The sequence below is a fragment of the Sphaerodactylus townsendi genome, linkage group LG07 (genome assembly GCF_021028975.2).
Source record: "Sphaerodactylus townsendi isolate TG3544 linkage group LG07, MPM_Stown_v2.3, whole genome shotgun sequence".
NCBI classification, from domain to species: domain Eukaryota; kingdom Metazoa; phylum Chordata; class Lepidosauria; order Squamata; family Sphaerodactylidae; genus Sphaerodactylus; species Sphaerodactylus townsendi.
This window is the reverse complement of record NC_059431.1, coordinates 62,983,621-63,005,943: the sequence shown is the minus strand read 5'-3', so window position 1 is coordinate 63,005,943 and position 22,323 is coordinate 62,983,621. Positions and strand designations below refer to the sequence as shown.

At 44.6% G+C, this 22,323-nt stretch overlaps 1 protein-coding gene across 1 annotated transcript; it reads right to left on the bottom strand.

Annotated features, from left to right (window-relative positions):
- Positions 1-1,652: 1,652 nt before the first annotated feature.
- SLC27A6 (solute carrier family 27 member 6) lies at positions 1,653-21,992 on the bottom strand (the record flags this gene model as incomplete). Its single annotated transcript, XM_048504364.1, has 5 exons — positions 1,653-1,829; positions 2,933-3,063; positions 4,906-5,003; positions 5,367-5,565; positions 21,896-21,992. Coding segments are annotated over 5 exons (702 nt in total), but the record flags the coding sequence as incomplete, so codon positions are not given.
- Positions 21,993-22,323: the final 331 nt, after the last annotated feature.

Genomic DNA, 22,323 nt, shown 5'->3' with positions numbered 1-22,323 from the left:
TGACCCCTTTCTGTCAAAATAGTACCAGAACAGGGGCACATAGCCAAATATCTTGAACTATTAACTGAACCCCAACAGAGATGGATTATTATAAGGGCCAGATGCAATACTTTTCCATCGGCCATTACAGAAGGAGTTAAGCTACCCTATCTATCCCTCTCCAGGATCGGGTCTGTCCACACTGTAAAAACCAAGTGGAGACGCTTGCTCACATTATACTTGACTGTCCAAGATAAGTGGGTATTAGGAATTTCTCTCCTGGGCGGGTCTTAGACAAATCTGAAAGAGACTCTGACAACTCTGTTGTGGAGCTTTGTTAAATAACACAGAGGCCATGCTCTTGGAAAAAGTAACAACATTTCTTTTACAAGTGACAGAATTTTCTAAGTAACATCCAATGCTAGATACAGTTTATCTGTCTGTGTTTTTAATGTACTTTTGATTTGTACTTCAGAAATGTCTGTAACGCTCTGGAGCCTATTTTTAATATGCCTAATAAAGGTTGTTGTATTGTTGCATTCCAAACGTTCATGACCAATTTGAACACCAATGTAAATGCTCATCAACCACCTCCCCAGCACTGTTTTAAAGCTTTGTAGGTAATTCACCTGCAAGGGAAGGGAGTGAAAGAGACAGGGTCCGCCACCTGGACATGGCCCACCCACCCTAGCAGAGGAAGGGGAACGTTAGGGAGGGACGGGGCGGGGTGCCATGCAAGGGAATGGGAGAGAGGGAGGGGAGTGAGGGGCCCCTCACCCCTCCCCTCCCTTGCAAGCATTGTGCAATGGCACATGTTCGAACCGTTCGCTTCCCCTTTTCTTTTCCAATTCACCAGACTGAGCCACAGCAACACGTGGCCAGGCCCGCTAGTGTAAAATAAAATAGAAGCTAAATGGCTAAATTGAGGCTACTTTGGTCACATTATGAGAAAACGAGAGTCACTGGAAAAGACTATAATGCTAGAAAAAGCTGAAGGCAGCAGGAAGACCCAACGTGAGATGGATTGACTTTATAAAGGAATACATAGCCCTCAAATTACAGGATCTGAGCAAGGCTGTTAACAATAGGATGTTTTGGAGGATGTTGGCATATGGAGTTGCCATGAGTTGGAAGTGACTTAATGGCACTTAATATATACACATATTAGAAACAAAAATCTCAAATCAGTGTCCTTTGAGTTAGGGATATATTATTATTTATTCTCTACCCACTTTTTAGCAGTTTCATTTTTTCCAACCATTTTTTGTTATTGTGTAACAATTACCATCTGTCTGCATTAAATAAACTTGTCTTCATTAAATAAACGCAACATCAGATGACTGCATTGTAGCTTTATTCTTTTCTTTAAATATCATCCATATCTTCCATAAGAATATGGGAGGAAACTTAACTATGATGACATTCATATGAAAGTCATGAGAGATAATATTATGGAACATTCAATCATATTTTATGTTCTAAGACGTAAAAAAACAATTAGTACAAACTGATGATCAAAACAGATAATGATAATAGTAAGTAATCATCCAAAATATGGAATTATACATTTTCATAAACTCCTACCCAAAACATCACCTTGATAAATCTGAGAAATATGCTCTTTGTTATCTTTTGTGATGCAGTTAGCATGAACTGTTGTTAATAAATAAATATTAAAGTTTCATCTGCCCAGATAAGATCTTATCATTCAGTTCTTTGGTTAATACTACATAACACTTTTTAGAATGGTCCAAAAAATAAAGTGGGTCACTGATTGTAGATGGATTAAATCCTTCCTCCATCAACTGAAATTTTTGTTGCTTGAAAGTTCCTGTAACTGCCATTATTTCCTACAAAAAGGAGAGGATTTTTGCTTATTGTCGAAAAAGTCAATAAACTGAATGAAGAACAGACTATTTTGTCTACCAGAAATTCTGCAGTGGTATGCTACCTAAATCCTTCCATGATAAAGGATTCAGTTTATACTGGAGAAAGATCTATTGAAAAAGATTACTTATTTCAACAGCGGAAAAAGAACTGAGAGAGGGGCATCCCTTCCTTCTCCTTTTCATGCTGAAAAAGATAAGACTTTGGCATGGAGGAGGGGAAAGAGAATTCCCACAGCTTCTTTGCAGCTTCAAAAATATCTCCATAGTTGGCCTGCACATGAGCAGAACTCGTGTGAAACTGTACAAATACCATGATGAACACAAAGGGATAGTTAACCTTTTTTTTCTGTCATGACATATATCCATACCACCCTTACTCTGCTTTTTGAAGCTAAGCATTGATCCCAGTGTTCTGTTCAGTATGGTCCTCAGTCTCAACACAGAACTTACTTCACTTTGTACTAATCCTTCCCAAATTACTGATCCTTCCCAAATTACTAGTCTGAACCAAGTTGCAGAATCTCTTGACTTGGATATCGCATTGACAAAATCCAAAGATAGAATGTCCCCACTCAAGATTCAGGATCCAAGCTGAGACCTAGTAGGAGATGCTGATGTAATGGGCAATATGGCCCATTACTGAATCAGAACACATCATGAAAAACACAGCCCAATAACTGGTCTTTCAAAGCAACTTGATTATCTGCAGTATTTCTATTTTCTAGCATTATTTCTTTACTACCCTGAATCTCATTTTTTCCATTCTCAATCCATGTTTTAATCTCTCTAATCCCTTTATATTATCTTCCCTGGTACAACTCCTCCCAATTTAGTCTAATCTGAGGTTTTCATTAGTGTGCCATATAATTCCACTTCATTAATGGAGAGAGTAAATAGGGCGAAAAGTACTACAGATCTCTGAAATACCCATTAGATAGGTTTCTCTGAATGTATTGTTTTGTTGTTTTTCAGTCCGTACAGATTAATAGATTGCTAAGTGGATCAGTGACTTTCTACTGCTGATGAAAATGTGTCAGTAATGCACGCACGCACACATACATTACCTGGTGTCTTAAAAATAGAGGGCAGGCATAGCTGGGTAAATATGTCATCACATGTTGATACAGTTTTTCCAAATCTAAAGATTTCTTTGTCTTTAAGACGACAGAGGCCATGCCTGCTTTCCCTTCATAACCTGTGAGAAATTGTTATAGAATTAATGCTAAATCCACAATGATTGATACAGTTCCAATTATCAAATGTATACACTATGTTTATGAGAATTGGGAAGGTTAATTAAACTTACCTTTCCCATCTTCTCCTTTCCATAGCAAGCCCAGTACCCTGAATATCCTCTGTTGAGGATCAAGCCAATATAAACAAATGCTCCATGGCATAGGGAGTAATGGGGTGAAAGTGAGAATTAGACATAATTGCCACTGCCTACATGTTCTGCTGACAGAGAAAATATAGTGCTGTGAGTTTTCAATTGATCAGGCAGAAATGAAGGGAATTTTGCCAAATTTTCTTCCTCCTTGTGCTTTCATATGCCATTTCATGACAGAATGTTGGGACATCCAGGAAGCAGCTACGTGTATGTGTAGATTAATTTATGTAAGTTTTTTTTCTGCCATACTACACTAAGATCCAACCTGGGGATTGCAAGGGCACAAAGATTATAGTCTTGTGGATTCAATAAACCATCTGAACACTAATTTATGCCACCTTTTAAAAAAGGCATTTGTGATACGAGAGCTAGTATGGTATAGTGGTTAAGAGCAGGTGCACTCTAATCTGGAGAACTGTGTTTGATTCCCTGCTAAGCCACTTGAGTTGTGGAGGCTTATCTGATGAACCAGATTAGTTTATGCACTCCGACACATGCCAGCTGGGTGACCTTGGGTTAGTCACAGTTCTTTGGAACTCTCTCAGCCCCACCCACCTCACAGGGTGTTTGTTGGGGGGGGGGGGAGGAAAGGAGATTGTAAGCCCCTTTGAGTCTTCTAATAGGACAGAAAGGGGGTATAAATCCAAACTACTACTACTACTATTACTTCTCTTCTTCTTCTTCTTCTTCTTCTTCTTCTTCTTCTTCTTCTTCTTCTTCTTCTTCTTCTTCTTCTTCTTCTTCTCCTTCTTCTCCTTCTCCTTCTCCTTCTCCTCCTCCTCCTCCTCCTCCTCCTCCTCCTCCTCCTCATGATAACATCTATTTAAAATATGGATGGTCCTGCCCAAAGGTGGTCCAATTCAAAGAGGGAAGGAGCTGCCACAAACTAGTACTCCCTGCCTTGCCCGCTCGCCCCCACCCCAATCAGTAGCCGCCATCATGCACCAAGCACACAGGATCATCCACTGTGAACTGCTTAAGGTTGTGAGTATGAGCTGCTCCTTCCCTTCTCCCCTCCATTGGGGGGAAAGGGTGGACTTTTTTCCTCCTTCCTTTTTTCCTTCTATCAGGAGTAATACCCTTTTCTGGGCCCATTTATTTCAACCAATCCACCCCTGCCAAGATCCCAATGGCTCAGGGTAGGTTTTTGAAAATCCTCATCACGCTTTTCATATTTATGTTGATGGGAAAATATCCCTTTAGATATGACTGTGAACATGATAGTGGGCTCAAGAAGTGTAAGTGTTTCATTCTAAGCTGATCATTATATGTTGATAAAAAGCTTCAAACCAAAGCATAAATTTTTTTATTCACCTTTACATTTCTGATTTAATATATTCACAAAAACTAAAATACATATACTTGCCTGAGCTTGGTAGTAATTGTAGACATTTCTTTGGGTTATGAAAAAAACCACAGTTTTTTCCATTCATAGAAGCATTTCTAAAATGTGTTGTTTCCATTTAGCAATGAAATCTGATAATACTTCAGCTTTGTAATGTTGAGAATCATATTTGATCAGAGGATTGATTTCTAAAAAGTTTTCTCTTAATAAAGAAGTATACCTTCTGAAGTAATGGTATTTACAAAGTAAGCATGTCAAGGAACTACAGCATAAGCGAAAGAAAAACACAGAATAAGCATTCTTACCCAGCACAGAAATCCCATAAACATTGGCTTCCTGTATAAAATCCAACATACCAACGATATCAGAAACTTCTGCAATGGAAATGTTCTCCCCTTTCCATCTAAATTAAAGCATATACAGGTAAATATGCATACTAACTCATGAAAGTCATGGGTCAAGTTTTTAATGTTTTACTAGGTTTATTAAGCCCATTTTTATGGGCTACAAGGTACCAGATATGTTTGTTTCAAATGGGATTGGTGCTAAAAATTCTTTCATTTTTGCTTTAGAATTAGTTATTCATATACTTTTTTTCCTTGCAAAATGTTCCTTGAAACTAGTAACACTGCATGTTGTTGGCAGTTTGTCAGATAATCAGCTGAATCAAAATGAAAGTCTTAGACATCATCTCAGTGCGCAAAGTACAAAAGCAAAATTATGTTTTCATGTGTGCAGTTTGATCAGCCAGACTATTAGTGACTACCTGAATGTATCTCCTGTCCTGTCCCAAAAGTAAAGGAAATTATCTTGATCTTGGACCATCAGATCTCCTGTATTGAAATAGCAATCTTTCCTCTTAAACACATCACAGAGCAATTTCTTTGCTGTATCTCTCTTATTGCCAGAATAGCCAAAGAATGGATTCTTTGAGGTCACTTTGGATATTAGAAGGCCAGCCTCACCTGTGAGCAAAAATATAGAGAAGATCATAAATCTAGATTAGATTCAATTACTAAAATGTGCTCTACATGGGGGTGTCCTTGAAAATGGAAATTTCATTCAGAATGCTGCAGCCAGGATGTTGATGGGAACAGGCCATAAGAACCATACCACTTTAGTCTTGGTCCATCTATGATGGCTCCCAATCTGTTTCCAGACACAATTTAAGGTCCTGTTGTTGACCTTTAAACTATATGGCTTGGGACCAGCATACCTGAAGCACTGCCTAGTCCCTTATGAACTTTACTGACTGGTACTGAATACTAGCAGCCACAGGGTCAGATATAGGCATGACTGTAAGAAGCCGAAGATGTCTAGTTAGCTTTCCTGTACTAGATCATTTAACTCCTGGCTGGAGGTACACCTCAATAATATTTTTAGGTTCATTAAAGGTAAGGTACACAAATAATACTCCCTTTTTTTCCTCCTCCCCTTCTCCAACCAGGTGGCATAGATCTGGAGGACTTAGAAATCCCACATCAATATCAGGAAGTACTGCCTGACCTAGGGGGGAAAGATATCTTGGCCCAGCCTGACCTGGTCAAAGGAGGGTGGGATCTGGGATCTGATAAATTGGGGGGAAGAGAGAGGCAAGGCTTCTTTGCTCAGGTCTCTCTGGAGGAGAGCAGAGCTCTTGCCTGAACTGGGAAGGCGGCAGTCATTTTCTGGACCATGTGCCAGGTAATGTGAGCTCTTTGCAAATTGCAACATTTTAAGCTTTAAGGACCGACCCTGCTTTCCACCATCTGCTAGCCAGGGTATGTATTAATGATAGGGGAAGGGGATTTGCATTTTATCTCCTTTGTTTTGTAAACCCTTGCTTCATCTGGTGCGGTGCTAAAAGATGCTTGTGACTATTTTACTTTTAATAAATACTTTAAAAAACCTTAGTTGTGGAGGACAGTTCTCTGTACCATGTATGCCCCACTGTCTTGGACACGCTGTTTAAACAGGAGATAGAGGAAGGCTGAGCAGCTTTTCCTCCAGGACCTCAAATTTACCCTTTGGAACCCAGGAGAGGGGAACCAAAAGGGAAACTGAGGCTGGGACCTCACGCAGTTGGAAAGGAAGCTGGGAAATCTTGATCTTCCCCAGCGGGCAGTCCTCAAATGATCAGATGGTGGCAGCAGCATACCCAGAGAGAAAGCTAGCCCTCCCCAGGAAAAGTTGGCAACTCCTGGGGGTGTGCAGAGTGCGAAATAGGGCCTGCCAGCCAAAAGCAAGCCAGTTTCACCACAAATACTATTAGAATATCTTTGCTTCCATTTTAAGCTTTTATGAAAACATTTGAATTCTTAACATTGGGTGCTTTCACATATGCTGAATAATGTGCTTTCAATCCATTTTCAGTTTAAGCAGAGGGTGTCACCAAGGTGCTGATTGGAATACTTTTAAGTTTGTTAAATCTAATGATATGCATAGGATCCTTATAGGTTCAAGGCCTACCACCTGCTTTTTTGACCCTTGCCCTTCCTGGCTACTTAAATCTGCCAGGCAGATTGCCTGACTGGATCTGAGAGGTGGTTAATGCTATCTTCAGCGAGGATGAAACAGGCTGTGGTGTGTCCATTACTAAAGAAGCCTATCTTTGATTACAGAAATCCAGAGGCATAGCTGGGCCATAATGCCCCCCATGCACACTCTGCGTTTTCTGCCCCCCCACCCCCTAGTTCAGCCTGAAAGTGCAGGCTGGAAAAAGCAGCCTGTTCACTTGATGCTGAAAACAGTCTGGTGGGAACTACACTTCCCAGGAGACCTTGGGGCTCACAAGATCTTCTGGGAAGTGTAGTTCCTACCAGGCCGTTCTCAGCCTCAAGTGCACAGGCTGCTTTTTTCTCTGCTGTGTTTACCTTGCAAGGTTGTATGTGATACACGAAACGTGGTGTGCTCCCCATTTTGGTGTGTGCTTCATGGGACTTGCTTACAGTATTACACTGGCAGTTCATCCACACAGGCTGGGAGAGATAGTGTGCAGATGAAAGGGGGGCTGTCAACAAGCTCATCTGGAGTGTTAGGATCAATTATCACCAATATGTAGATGACACAGCTGATCTGAGGGAAGCTGAACCAGTGCCTGGAGGCAGTTTTGGAGCGGATGCGAGCTATTAAACTGAAACATAATCCTGACAAGGTGGAAGTACTAGTGGTGGGCAGAAGGTCTGATCCAGAATTTAAATTATCACCTTTGTGTTTGGGTTGCACTCTCTTTGAAGGAATAACCATTTATGTACAGCTTGATAAGGAGATGTCAGCTGTGGCCAGGAGTGCATTTTACCAGCTTCATCTGGGCCTTCGGAGTAATGACACCGACACTCTGGAGCTCTCTCCCCAAGGAGATTTTTCTGTCCCCTTCTATAGCTATTTTGCATTAGCAGGTGAAGGGTTTGTTGTTTCACCTGGCATTCCTGTAGTGATCCCTCCTTTGTGTCCTGTTTTAATAGTTTTAATTTGGTTTTAATCATTTAATGGTGTTGTAAACAGACAATTTCTTTTAACCAGGAGAGGCCACAGATGGCTCACCAATCAAAGCCACCATTACTACCTGAACATATAGAGGAGGCCTAGGTCCAGCAGAACTGCCAAGTTGTGACCTGATCTTTGCGGGGAAATGCAATCCCATCCACAAAAGCAGACACCTCAGTACCCACATCAGTTCTTCCACCTACCCAGGAAAGGTTAAGCCAGTAAAAAGCAAACAGCTATCATAAGAACATAAGAACATAAGAACAAGCCAGCTGGATCAGACCAGAGTTCATCTAGTCCAGCTCTCTGCTACTCGCAGTGGCCCACCAGGTGCCTTTGGGAGCTCACAAGCAGGATGTGAAAGCAATGGCCTTCTGCGGCTGTTGCTCCCAAGCACCTGGACTGTTAAGGCATTGTTATCATTAGCTTATCCAGCAGTATCCTATGTCAAAGAGCACCCCCAGATTACAGACCTGTTCCTTCAAGGAGAGTGCAATTCCATCCAGAATGGGGAATGCAAATCCATCCACTATGGGTGATACTTTAAACCCCAGGTTTAAAGTTGGGGTGAAGCTTCAATTTATTAGCCAGTGTCCATTCCAAGATTGTCTCCAGGCACCAGTTCATAATTTCTACAGAATTCCCTGGGATCAACTGGAAGAACGAGATAGAGCCAAATTTTATCTGCATATTGATAACAACCAGAGGCATAGCTGGGTAAAGCTGCGCCCGGGGCAGCCTCTACATTTTCTGCCCCCACAGGCCCCCGTGCTGCACCCTCCACACCACCATTTACCTTATCCTGCAGGTATGATGGTGTGTGAGGGTGGCCATAGCACAGGAACACATGGGGGGGGGGCAGAAAATGGAAGACTAGGAGCCTCGTAGGCAGGGGCCGGCTGAGGGGAGCCCGAGGAAGTGGCTGGGCACCTACACTACAACCAGGTGCGTGGGAGCGTTTTTGCGCCCCCCCCCCACATGACCTGGTGGGGGCATGCCCAGGGCAGATGTCCCTGGATGTCCCTATTTGTGCTATGCCACTGATAACAACCCAACCCAGATCTCTAATGTTTTCATGTTGAAGTTAAATAAAGAACAAAGTGGGACCTTGTGGGACTCCGCAGGGTAAAGCAACAATCCTCCAACACCACCTTATGAATCCTACCGTCCAGGAAGAATTGGGAACTACGGAATGGTGCTTCCCAGTCTCAGCCCAGGTAGGTAGGGTTGGTAAATGGGAAAAAAATTCGGTCCCGGTTCGGATTCGGGCCCAATTCGGATGTATGGGGTCGGATTCCCCCATATCTGAGAATGCCAGGCTCGGATACACCCGAATTTCCGAGATTCTCGGGTTCGTTTTTATTTTTTTGCTGTTTTTCCATGTTTTGGCCTGCAGGGGGCGCATTTTTAAAGGTATCGGCTTGAAAATTGCAGGGTATCTTCGGAATACTGTTCTGATCATGCACCCCAAGTTTGGTGCAGTTTGGTTCGGGGGGGGCAAGTTATGGACCCTCAAAGATAGCCATAATATTGCATTGTTTGCAATGGGAGGGAGCTGATTCAATATAGGGTACATAACTTGGCCCTCCCTGAACCAAACTGCACCAAACTTGGGGTGCTTGATCAGAACCATATTCCAAAGATACCCTGCAATTTTCAAGCCGATACCTTTAAAAATGCACCCCCTGCAGGCACCCTAGGATTTTTGACCAAGATTCTGTGGTTTGCATTGAATTTTTTCAATTGCTTTCAAAGGGGGAATTCCTGGGGTGCCTGCAGGGGGCGCATTTTTAAAGGTATCGGCTTGAAAATTGAAGGGTGTCTTCAGGGCAGTGTTCTGATCATGCACCCCAGGTTTGGTGCAGTTTGGGTTTCAGGGGGGCCAAAGTTATGGGACCCTATATTTGGAATCGCTCCCTCCCATTGCAAACAATGCAATATTATGGCTATCTTTGAGGGTCCATAACTTGGCCCCCTGAACCAAACTTCTTACCCAAACGTGGGGATTGCTTGATCAGAACCGTATTCCAAAGATACCCCTGAAAGTTTGGTGTCCAGTAGCTGGGAACAAAAAAATTTTTTGTCAATTTCCAGGTAGTGGAGACCTCCATGTCCAGTGTGGCAGTGAGTAAAACATTTTTCTAAAGAGTTATTGGCACAAAACTCTTCAGGGTATCTTCAGAATTCACTATTCTGAGCATGCACCCCAGGGTTGGGGCAGTTTGGTTTGGGGGGGGCCAAGTTATGGCCCCTATATTGAATCAGCTCCCGCCCATTGCAAACAATGCAATATTAGGGCTATATTTGATGATCCATAACTTGGCCCCCCCCCTGAACCAAACTGGCACCAAACCTGGGGGGTGCATGCTCCAGAACAATGCCTTGAAGGCACCCTGAAAGTTTGGAGGCTGTGCCTTCAGAAATCTGGCACCCCATGGACACCCCAGGAATTTCCCATTGACATCAATGCAACAAAGTCACTTGCCAAAACGGGGAATCTCAAAAATGAGGGGAACAACACCCTTCCAGACCCCACGGCCACCCAAGCCCAGGGACACACAGAACACTTGGAAGAACAGGCTTCCTAGCCATGCACAGGCCTCTTTGCTGCATTCTCACTTCCTGCTCAAGCACCACCCACAGGCACAGGGCAAAACCTCAGCAGCAACAAACAGTACAATCTCCAGACCACAGCAACCCAATTGCCCAGAAAGGAATTGGCAATGTGACAGCAATTTTGTATTGATATGATCTTCCCTCATGGCACATTGAGTTTATCATCAAGGGAAGCAGTGCCACAAATGGTAGTGCAAAGTAAACTTTTATTGGTGAAGCCTCCAACATTATGTAGAAAATTAACTATTAGCATTTTTTCCAAATTAGTGCATTTTTTTAACATTTTTCCAAATAGTGCAATGTTTCCCTATTAGTGCAGTCTTCCAACTCTGTTTGTACATGGTTACACATCATATGCACACAGCCCATAAACCCCCACCCCACAACCTACATTGTTCATTGAGGTATTCTCAGTACTCTTCCCCATACCGCATCCGTAAATAACACATTGCCTACAGAACCTCCTCCATATTTTACATGGAAGCTGACCACTCTAAATTGCTCTTTGGTCCTGTGACTCTGCCAAGCAGCACTGCAGCTCACTTAAATCAACCTGCAACAATGGCCCAGCCCAAAAAAGCCAGCATAAGCCATACTTTTGAAAAAAAAGCACTTAAAAAAGAATAGTCCCAGCTCTCTCAGAACTTCCGTCATTCCAGCAGAGAATCGCCAGACTAGTGAATTGAAATACCGTAGAACTCTGTTCAACAAAGCAACAGCACTGTATGCACAACAGTAACATTTGCACACGCCACCCAACTCTGCCCCCACCCCACCCAAAAAAAAGTCTTAGCTTCAGATGTCTTCTCTTCTGTCCAGGCAGTTCTCCCTCAAAGGGGAGCCTCTATGCTGTCTTCTTTCTTCCAAAATGTCCAACCAAGTCCATTCCAACTGGGCTGTTAGCAAAATCACCTGAGCCCCTGTTGAAATGTCATTGTCCAATCATCCAGTCCACTGTGGGGCCCAGGTGCAGTTCTTCTTGTTCACACAAATTCAGTGAAGCAATCCTTGGAAAAAATCCACCCTGGCAATGGCTATCCCTTGTGAAGTGTGATGAATGGAAGCCATCAGAAAGCCATTACAGGAAAAAAGGTGAGACTCATCACCATCACCCTGGTCACACATTTGGAATTCGATGGCTCTGGCTCCACCCATTGTTTCCCAAAACCTCCTGAAAGAAACAGGAAACACAATTCCCCTAAATTGAGCAGAAGCTGCATTCTGGCCTGAGGCCTCCTCTTTTACCTGCTCACCCCTTCCCCCCAACATAATTTCCACTGGAAACGCCAAACCCAAAGCAGGGCATCTGTCTACATATGTACTCAGATTGGGAGGTTTTGCAAGAAGAACACATGCAAACCATTACCTGTAGCTGTCAAGTGTCTCTGTCAAGTTCAACCTTAACTTCTTGCTGCAGAGACAGTCCACCACAACAGCGTATTACTCCTTGGAAGTGAGCCCTCAGAAGGGGATGAGAGGAAGGGCGGTTCACTGCACCGTGGTCCTCCTCTCCGCATACTCACAAACCTTCTGTGCAGGTTGCACCCTCATTAGGCTGCATGTGGCTGGGCGCTTCATCATTGGGCCCCCTTCCCCCCCAGAACGCTGCTGTTGGGCTGTCAGCTTGGGGTCCAGGCATCTGTAGATGAAAGGGAAAAACAAGGAAATGTCATAGGATTGCCTTACAGAGAACGGGTTCCATTACCCACTGAAAGAGGACTCATTTCCAATTTCTCTATTTCCAGGGAACAGAGCAGAAGGCACCCACCCTTCCCATCTGCTGGGGAACACTATCAGAGGAGGGACTGGCTTGAGCTGCACAAGGCCACTGTAGTGGTGGTGTTCTTTCACTCTTCATCAGCACATTTCCTGGAAAAGTAAGACAGAAACAGGGACTTCAGCACAGTAACCAGTGGAACTTTCCCCACACATGGCGTGATGTATATGTGTGGCAAATCATTCAATAAAGTTTGGCTGAGGCTTCATCAAACCTTTTCAGACTCACCTTCATGATTTCTGCTCCTTATTCATCAGTGCTCTTCCAACAACTTCATCTTCCCTGTGCAGAACTCAAAGGAAAAACTGTCAGTTGGGCCTCAGGGACATCCATAAACTTCATCATGGATGATGAGTTGGCAGCAGCTTCTGACTGGCACTCCTCTGGATTCTCCTGGTCCCTGTGCAGTTTAGGTGTGCGAGGTGCACCTTGAGGCTTAAGCAAAATTATGCCCCTGTCACTGCAAGGGAAAAGTACCTAACAGGGAATCCAGATTGGTGTTGGGGGGTGTTTGGGGCACGGATGGGACAAGCCTGGGTTACAGGTCCATCTCCCACATCTCCCCAGACCACATGGCCACTGGGGAGGGATTGGTGTAGGGCTTGCTGATCCAACGAAGTTCTGGTCCCAGGGAAGGCCAGGTCTCTCCAGTCACCACAGTGTAGAATCAGGGCACAGATGTCTTCTCTTCTGAAGATGTGTGTCTCCACCCTGTTTGAAACTGGCAGTGAGGTAGAGGACCAAAAAGTGTAGCCATATTTATGCATTTGGCTCCAGCCAGGCTGCCTAATGAATCCCAGGGAAAAGAACTGTCCCCTGATTGGCTAATGATTGGTTTTGGCAGTTGGACTTACCTCCTCATTGGCTAGTTTAAATCCCCCCCCTCCCACATTTTTCCATAGGAAACAAGGTAAGTGTATCAGAAAACCACAATGTAATCATCAGGGGTACTTACTCATTTGAGGGGTGTAAACAGGCATGTGGATAAGGGGGAACCAGTGGACATTGTCTACTTGGATTTCCCAAAAGGCTTTTGACAAAGTTCCTCACCAGAGACTATTGAGAAAAACTCAGCAATGAAGGAATAAGAGGGGAAGTCCTCCCATGGATTAAAAACTGGTTGGAGAAACAGGAAGCAAAGAGTGGGTGTAAATGGAAAAATTCTCACAATGGAGAGATTTAAGGAGTGGTGTCCTCCAAGGATCCGTATTGGGACCAGTGCTCTTTGTCCTGTCTCATAAAATGACCTGGAAATAGGGGTGGGTAGCGTGGTGGCCAAGTTTGCAGATGATACCAAATTATGTAGGGTGGTGAGAACCACAAAGGATTGCGAAGAGCTCCAAGCGGACCTTGATAAATTAGGTGGAGTGGGCTAAGAAATGGCAAATGCAGTTCAATGTAGCAAACATGTAAAGTGATGCACATAGGGGCAAAAAAAACTAAACTTCACATACACGCTTACAATCAGTGCCATCAAAGGTCACAAGTAGACCAGTAAAGGGATTTAGGCGTCTTAGTTGATAGTTCCATGGGAATGTCAACTCAATGTATGGCAGCTGTGAAAAAGGCAAACTCTATGCTGGGGATAATTAGGAAAGGAATTGAGAATAAAACTGCAAAGATTGTCATGCCCTTATATAAAGACACGCAGCGACCGCACTTGGAGTAATTGTGTTCAGTTCTGGTTGCTACATCTCAAAAAAAGGATACTGAAGAGATAGAAAAAGTGCAGAGAAGTGCAACCCAGGATGATTGAGGGACTGGAGCACCCTTCCATGAGAGGAGAGATGCCGCGTTTGGGACTCTTTTAGTTTGGAGAGGAGACGTCTGAGGGGGGGGGGATAAGGATTGAAGTCTATAAAATTATGCACGGGGTAAAATATGCTGACAGAGAGAAATTCCTCTCTCTTTCTCACAATACCAGAACCATCGTGCATACATTGAAAATGCTGGGGGGAAGAATTAGAACTAATAAAAGGAAACACTTCTTCACGCAACGTAGACGGTGTTTTGAATATGCTGCCACAGGAGGTGCATGGCCACTAACCTGGATAGCTTTAAAAGGGGCTTGGACAGATTTATGGAGGAGAAGTCGATTTATGGCTACCAATCTTGATCCTCTTTGATCTGAGATTGCAAATGCCTGAGCAGACCAGGTGATTGGGAGCAACAGCCACAGAAGGCCATTGCTTTCACATCCTGCATGCGAGCTCCCAAAGGCACCTGGTGGGCCACTGCGAGTAGCAGAGAGCTGGACTAGATGGACTCTGGTCTGATCCAGCTGGCTTGTTCTTATGTTCTTATGTTCTTAGCACCAATGTAATGAAGGTAGGTAGCACAGGAGATCATCCCCGTGAAAATGATCTTGTTGGTTTGCACCTGGCACAGGGAATTCAATCCATTTATGAAGTCTCTCTTTGTTCCCTCCACCCATTGCTGCCCTGGATGAAGCACAGAGTGGGAACCAGAAGACTCTCTTAGGCTCATCCGCACATGCAGAATAATACACTTTCAAACTGCTTTCAGTGCTCTTTGAAGCTGTGCGGAATGGCAAAATCCACTTGCAAACAGTTGTGAAAGTGGTTTGAAAATGCATTATTTTGCATGTGCAGAAGGGGCCTAAGAGAAGAATTGCAAGCAATCACAGAAAAGGTAGGTTGAACTGAAGGTGGATTCTTTGGTGGGGAATAAATTCCCAGGGGGCGGGTGGGATCCCTTAGGCACAGCTCTTAGATAAGGCAAATGTATATTTAGTTCAGTAGAAATTTGTTTTGAAATATCACCATTTTTAAAAAAGTGCAGGGGATTCTTGGTTGTGTTTACATTTTACTACAGTTTACTGCATTTCTTCACTATATGGCAGCCGGTTGCCCTGGCCTGCATTCATTCAGTGTCTGCTGGAATTGGAACAGGCAGCAGCAGCAGGAGGGAGCTGTTCTTTTGGTAAGTGGGGTTGATTTTGGGGTGTGGGGTGTGGGGAGGGGTTGGAGGACTATTTGGGGGTGGGTTGCTTTAATTTGTTTTTGTAAAGGATTCAATGGTGTTGATGTTCAGAACAGCCGCCTGGCCTTGACTGAATTCCATAGCCCGGGCGATGGGCCAGCATCTGCGGCGGAGACTCTGGTGGAGGCCTTATCTCTTCGAGAGAGATGAGAACTCCGTTCCCATGAGAAACCGGGAGGGGGGATGGGATGGACAGAGTTATAACCTGTGCTTCTGGCGGGAGACTTTATTCCTGCCACGTCGTGTACGTGAGCTTTCTAGGATGTCTGAATAAACGGTCTTTTACACCAAAAAGCCTTTTATTTCTGCTTCTATGGAATTCCTTACAGTTTTCCCCTTGGCAGCTGGGAGGCAGCTGCCAGCAGCTGGGGTCCAATTCTTTGTTTTTTTTCTTTTAAACTGTGGGTGGGTTTGAATTGGTGTTTTTGGAGTGGGAGGGCTGTATTGGGGGTGCCATGCATGTGTGTGTGTGTGTGTGTGGTTCCCTCCCCCCCCTGCCCCGCAGAGCCTCCCGTGATCTTCTTAGCTCCTGGGATGCTGGGCTGGCTAGGAGCAGGAAGCAGCGGGCAGACAGCGCCTGAGGGATCCCTTCTCCTTTTTTGGTGCTGCCGGCGGGCCGGGGTGGGGGTGGGGGTGGGGGTGGGGGTGGGGGTGGTTCCCCCCCCCGAGCCTTGGGATCCTTCCGAGTGGAAGGAAGTGGCTGGTGGGGTGCATGGGGGGATGGTTGTTTGTTTCACCCCCCCCCTTGCCGAGCCTGATCCTTCCAGAGGTGGGAGCTGGGGAGGGCAGGTAGTCGAGTGCCGCCGTTGCCGCCCGCCGCTTTGCCCCCAAGCCTGGCTTTGGTGTTGGGAGGCTGGGGGCTGGGAGGGCAGGGAGGTGGCGCCGCCGCCGATCGCTTTGCCCTCGAGCCTGCCTTGTTGGCAGGCTGGGGGCTGGGAGGGCAGGCGGGTGCCGCTGCCGCCCGCCGCTTTGCCCCCGAGCCTGGCTTTGGTGTTGGCAGGCTGGGGGCTGGGAGGGCAGGCGGGTGCCGCTGCCGCCCGCCGCTTTGCCCTCCAGCCTGCCTTGTTGGCAGGCTGGGGGCTGGGAGGGCAGGCGGGTGCCGCTGCCGCCGATCGCTTTGCCCTCCAGCCTGCCTTGTTGGCAGCCTGGGGGCTGGGAGGGCAGGCGGGTGCCGCCGCCACCCGCCGCTTTGCCCCCAAGCCTGGCTTTGGTGTTGGGAGGCTGGGGGCTGGGAGGGCAGGCGGGTGCCGCCGCCACCCGCCACTTTGCCCCCAAGCCTGGCTTTGGTGTTGGGAGGCCGGGGGCTGGGAGGGCAAGCGGGTGCTGCCGCCGCCGATCGCTTTGCCCTCCAGCCTGCCTTGTTGGCAGGCTGGGGGCTGGGAGGGCAGGCGGGTGCCGCCGCCACCCGCCGCTTTGCCCTCCAGCCTGCCTTGTTGGGAGGCCGGGGGCTGGGAGGGCGGGCGGCTACCGCCGCCGCCGCCGCCGGCCGCTTTGCCCCGGAGTCTGGCTTTTTCTTACTGGTTCTCCCCCCCTCCCCACCCCCACCAGCCTGGCAATCCTTCCGAATGGAAGGAAGTGGCTGAGGTGGGAGGCTGGGGAGGTGGCAGGCAGCCGGCAGGCAGTCGGGTGCCGCTGCCGCCCACCACTTTCCTGGGGTGAGAAAGTGTTTTCCCCGGCTGGCTCGGAAGAGCCGCCGCTCGGGGGGAAGGGCCCGATCCGAACTACTGAGTTCGGATCGGGCATAGTTTGGAGAGGGCGAGTTCGGACCTTTGGTGGTCTAAAACTCGCCGAACTTGCGGATCTCGGCCGAAATTGCGGTTTGGCCGGATCCGACCCGCCAACCCTAGTAGGCAGTGCTGAAGGACAACACTGATGGTATCAAAGGCCACTGAGAGATCTAGAAAGATCAATTCAATTTCACTGGTTCTGGAGCGTTTTCTGGGCTGTGTGTCCGTGGTCTGGTGGATTTTGTTCCTAACGTTTCGCCTGCATCTGTGGCTGGCATCTTCAGAGGTATATCACAGAGAAAAGTCTGTTTCTCACTGTGTCTAAGTGAGAAGGGAAAGTTTAGTATGGTATATTGTCCATGTCCCAGGGTGGGGAACCAATCATTAACTGTTTGGGTGGAACTTGCTTTGCAAAGGTGTGGTTGAGTGCATTGTATTGCGGGTGGGTTTATTAGTCCATTTTTTAAATACTGGGAGCCAGGTCCTGCTAATCTTCAAAGTCTCTTCTTTCTCATTGAAGTTGTCCTGGTGTTTGTGAATTTCAATGGCCTCCCTGTACAGTCTAACATAGTAGGCTTCTGAATTGTCCAAAATTTCAGTGTTCTCAAATAAAATGTTATGTCCAGTTTTGTTTAACACATGTTCTGCAACTGCAGATTTTTCAGGATGGTTAAGCTGACAGTGTCTTTTGTGTTCATTAATATGGGTCTGAATGCTGCATTTTGTGGTTCCTATGTAGACCTTTCCACAGCTACAGGGTATGCGATATACTCCTGCAGAAGTGAGGGGGTCTCTCTTGTCCTTTGCTGAGGCCGTAGCATCCTGGGCCTGTATTTTCTCCTTGGTGGGTTTGAAAATGGGTATGTAGGTAATGATGTTTTTTCATCAGTTTTCCCTATTTGATCTGCTGTGATTCCCTTGATGTATGGTAGAAATATTTTTCCTGTGGTAGGCTGTTTCTCCTCAGTCCTCTGGGGTTCTCTTGGTCTTAAAGCTCTTCTGATTTCTGTTGTGGAGTAGCCATTAGCCTGCAGAGCCCAGTCTAGATGGTTGATTTCATCAGGGAGGGGATGAGGTTCACAGATTCGTTTTGCACGATCTGTCAGAGTTTTGATTATGCCCCTTTTCTGTTGTGGAAATGATTGGAGTTTTTATGTAGATACCGGTCTGTGTGTGTCGGTTTTCTGTATACTGTGTGGCCCAATTGGTGGTTGGGTCTGCGAAAGACCAAGACATCTAAAGAAGGCAGTGTAGAGGATGAGCGACCTACTCTCCTCAAACGTGGGTCAGGATTTTGAACATTCACACAGCTCAGAAAAAAAAGGACTGTTTCTTTAAAACAAGTTCTTAAAGTTTATTGAACTCAGCTTCATTCAACAAACGATAGTCAGATGGCATACTATGCATACAATCAATTGAATAAAAGCAAACAGAGACAAGATCACTGAACCTACTAAAATCAAAATGTAAAATTTCTCCATTGCTTAGCAGGTAAAAGAAAAGATGAAGCAGCTCTCATAACTCAATAGACAGCCTCTAGCCAGCGTGAGGTGTGTAGCATTGCCATGATATTGGGAGTGAAAAAGGGAGGGGGGAAGCAAGGAAAAAAGTTGCCTTTGTTACACTATGGAAAAGCAGATATAGGGGAATTGCATATCAGGTGGCCCTAGTGGGCCAAACACGATTTAGTGCTAATTAACTACGGCAGGTGATGTAAGTCTTCATTCTTATCAGGTGTTGTGGCTGAAAGTTTATTGAAGTTCGAACCGTTAGCAAAACTTCGTGCAGCTGGGCCAAGACCTTCAATTAACCATTACTCAGTACCAGGATGGGAAAGCTAGTGGGAAGCCAAAGATAGGCAATTATTTTCATGACTTAATCTTTTGGATTCACAACAAAGGAGCCAGGAAGGCCATAGCAGTAAAGTTGAACTATTATAAAGTTCATCATCAACGGTTACTATCATAGACTACATACAAAATGGCTACGGTTAAGCTAACATAGGCACTCTCTCTACAGGCAGTTTTCCTTCTTTTTCAGTTTCCATGGTAAATTGGATGCTGTTAAGGTGGTTCAGAAAATTCAGCAGTTCCTCCTCACCATGACTCCAGATTGTAAAAGTGTCATCCACAAATCGGAACTAAGTTGCAGGTTTCCTGGGTGCTGTTTTGAGGGCTTCTTTCTCAAAATGTTCCATGTAAAAATTGGCTATCACTGGGCTGAGGGGGCTTCTCATGGCCACCCCATCTGTCTGCTCATAATAATCATTGTCCTATTGGAAGTAGCTAGTTGTTAGGAAGTTGAAATAAAGCTGTGATGTCATCTGGAAACATCTGGCCGATGAGTGCAAGTGTGTCTTTCACTGGAACTTTGGTGAACAGTGAGACAACATCAAAGCTGATAAGTCTGTCGCTAGGGTTGAGATGCAGATTGCTAATTTTCTCGATGAAGTGGGCTGAGTCTTTAACATAATGCACTGTGAGTCTAATGTGGCTTTGTAACTGTGAAGTCAAGAATTTTGCCAGTTCATATGTGGGGGAACCAATCGCACTCACAATAGGTCTGACTGGGATGGATTCCTTGTGGATTTTGGGGAGTCCATATAACCTCCAGAACCAGTTGAATCCAGCCGTGAAAGACTTCAACAATACAATTTCACTCTTTCCATTTCCCTCAAAATATGAACCACCGAGCAACCAAGATATCTAAATCTGCAGATTTAAGCAACCAGGATGGGAAAAGATAATACAAACAAGTGGTAGGTCTCAAGTTTCCAAAAGTCTATCCACATCTTCATCCTGAAAGAGCTGAAAAGTATACCATACAGTTGGACTAGCTGGCACTATCTAACCTCATCACTGACAGATAGTTATGCATATGAGGGATTTTATCCATAAAGTGTTGGGCGAACTGGTTATAGTGGGCCACTGGGCAGTCTATCTCCTCCTTTGGACAAAATCTCAATAGATCTCTGATTGCTTAGGTGGCCTACACTGGGTGGACACAATGGTGACAGATGTCTTAATTTCACCACCATCACTGCCATAGAACAGGCTTTAAAATGAGTTATCTGGGCTCCAAGACCTCAAAGAGAGAGACAGTGTTGTGTGCAGCAGAATTTCTCTGACCCTCCTCATCTCCTATAAATATCAATAGGAAATAAAAGCTGCCCTCCAAGCAAAAAAAATATATTAGAAAAAATATCTTTTTTAAAAGGTTAAATTTAAAGAGAAACAAAATGGTTCACAGTGTGGCCACCAGATGGCAGCAGTGTTTAGATGTTATAAAATAAAGAACACATTTAAAACTGTGCAAATTAATAAATTGTGTGTATATATGCACACACACCCTTGAAACAATTCCAGCAAATAGTAATGACATATTTATAAAATATACGTATAAATGTAGTATATCATGATGTTACCCACTGCCAGGGGTAACTAGAAAGTGATTTCAGAGTGATTTCAGCTTTGTCAGCAATGAGCAATAGTGATTTCAGAGTGATTTCAGCTTTGGCAGCAGTGAGTGGATGCAGAGGCAGGCTGCCTTCAGAGCAGAGGTTCTTTATTGTGATTTCAAGCTCTTTCCAGGCCAGACGGCCCAATACAGAATGAAACACAACCCTTTTTATACAGTTTTTCACCCAATCAGAAGGGGACAGTCCCCTGCCACATAATACAGACAATTTAAAACAAAGAGGAGGAAGACAGTCTTTTGTTTTTGCTGATGGGATTAAGTCCCAGAAGAAAAGGCTGCCAATGAATCTTGAGATCCTAGAATTGGAAACTTCAATAGTCCAATGGGTCTTGAGATCCTAGAAGTGAAAATTCAAATAATAGTCCAATGGGAAGTAGGGTGATGTCCTTCAAACAGCCAAGGCACTCATTGTAAGTCCAAAAAGGTCTTTTGTTGAGGTTGACAAACTTATCAGATTGTAAGAAGGAGTTGTCCTTACTTTGCATTTTCTGACCTACTTCCTTGTTACCTAGCTAAAATAAAACTACTAAAATCCTAAGAGGCTTCTTCTATTATTACAATAAAGTAAGAAGAATATTTCTAATCCATTTCTCTTCTTGTCTATCACTTAAAGTAACTCTATAGAATCCCTTAACCTTATAACAAAGAACCTCCAATACAGCACAAGCCCATATAAACATATAAGCAAGAGAATCCTAAATTAGCAGTAACAAAACCTTAAAGCAACTGGAGAACCTAGCTAAAGTATAATCCTAAACATTTGGCAAATAATAAATACAACACTGAGGGGCTTACATTAAACCTTAAAAGGGAAAAAGGCAAGAAGGAAACCATGTGAAATATCAGCACATTTGTATATACATGTTCTTTCCAGGACTTGTGGAGGCTTTTGGACAACACTGGTCTCTTTGCTCTGATCCTTAGCCAGTGTAGTTCGGGGGCAGGCTCAGGAAAATATTTTTCCTATTTTCCTGCTGGTAACAATGACATATATACAAACACCATTAACATCACTGAAATTAAATGAAAACTTGGATAAGGCATTGAAAATCAAAATGATATATAAATTATAAATAACATAAGATTAAGAATCACCTTGTTTTCAAGGCCACAGATATGCACAATCACTAGAATATAGTCCCCATCCTGATGAATTTAGATAGGACAAGCACCAAGGAGGAGCACCGTATCATCATAAAATTGCTGGGCCTATCCTTAAAAAATCCTTACCAATCTTAACTCTTTCACACCATCCATGTTTATTTCTGACTGGCTCCTCTTTTTGAAAATCATACTTAATTAAGTCAAAAGGAGAAAAGAGCTGAAAAAAACAGAAATAAAAATAGATTCAACAATGTTCGCACAGTGACGTCAATGGTATAAAATTGAATTAACACTGAATGTTTGAATACAGCATTTTAAGGCCCTTCTACTTACCTAAAAGTAACCTTTTGTAAAATACAGTGTACCAGTGGTCCATCTAGTCCATTATTCTGCTTCATACAATAGCCAAGCAACTGCCCCACGGACTACCAAAAGGTCAAAGAGGCCAAGGCCTTTCATTGATATTGCCTCACAGCACTGCAATTCAGGATTCTACTGCCTATGAATGTGACTGCTGCCTTTACTCATCATGGTGAGCATCCATTGTTGGACAT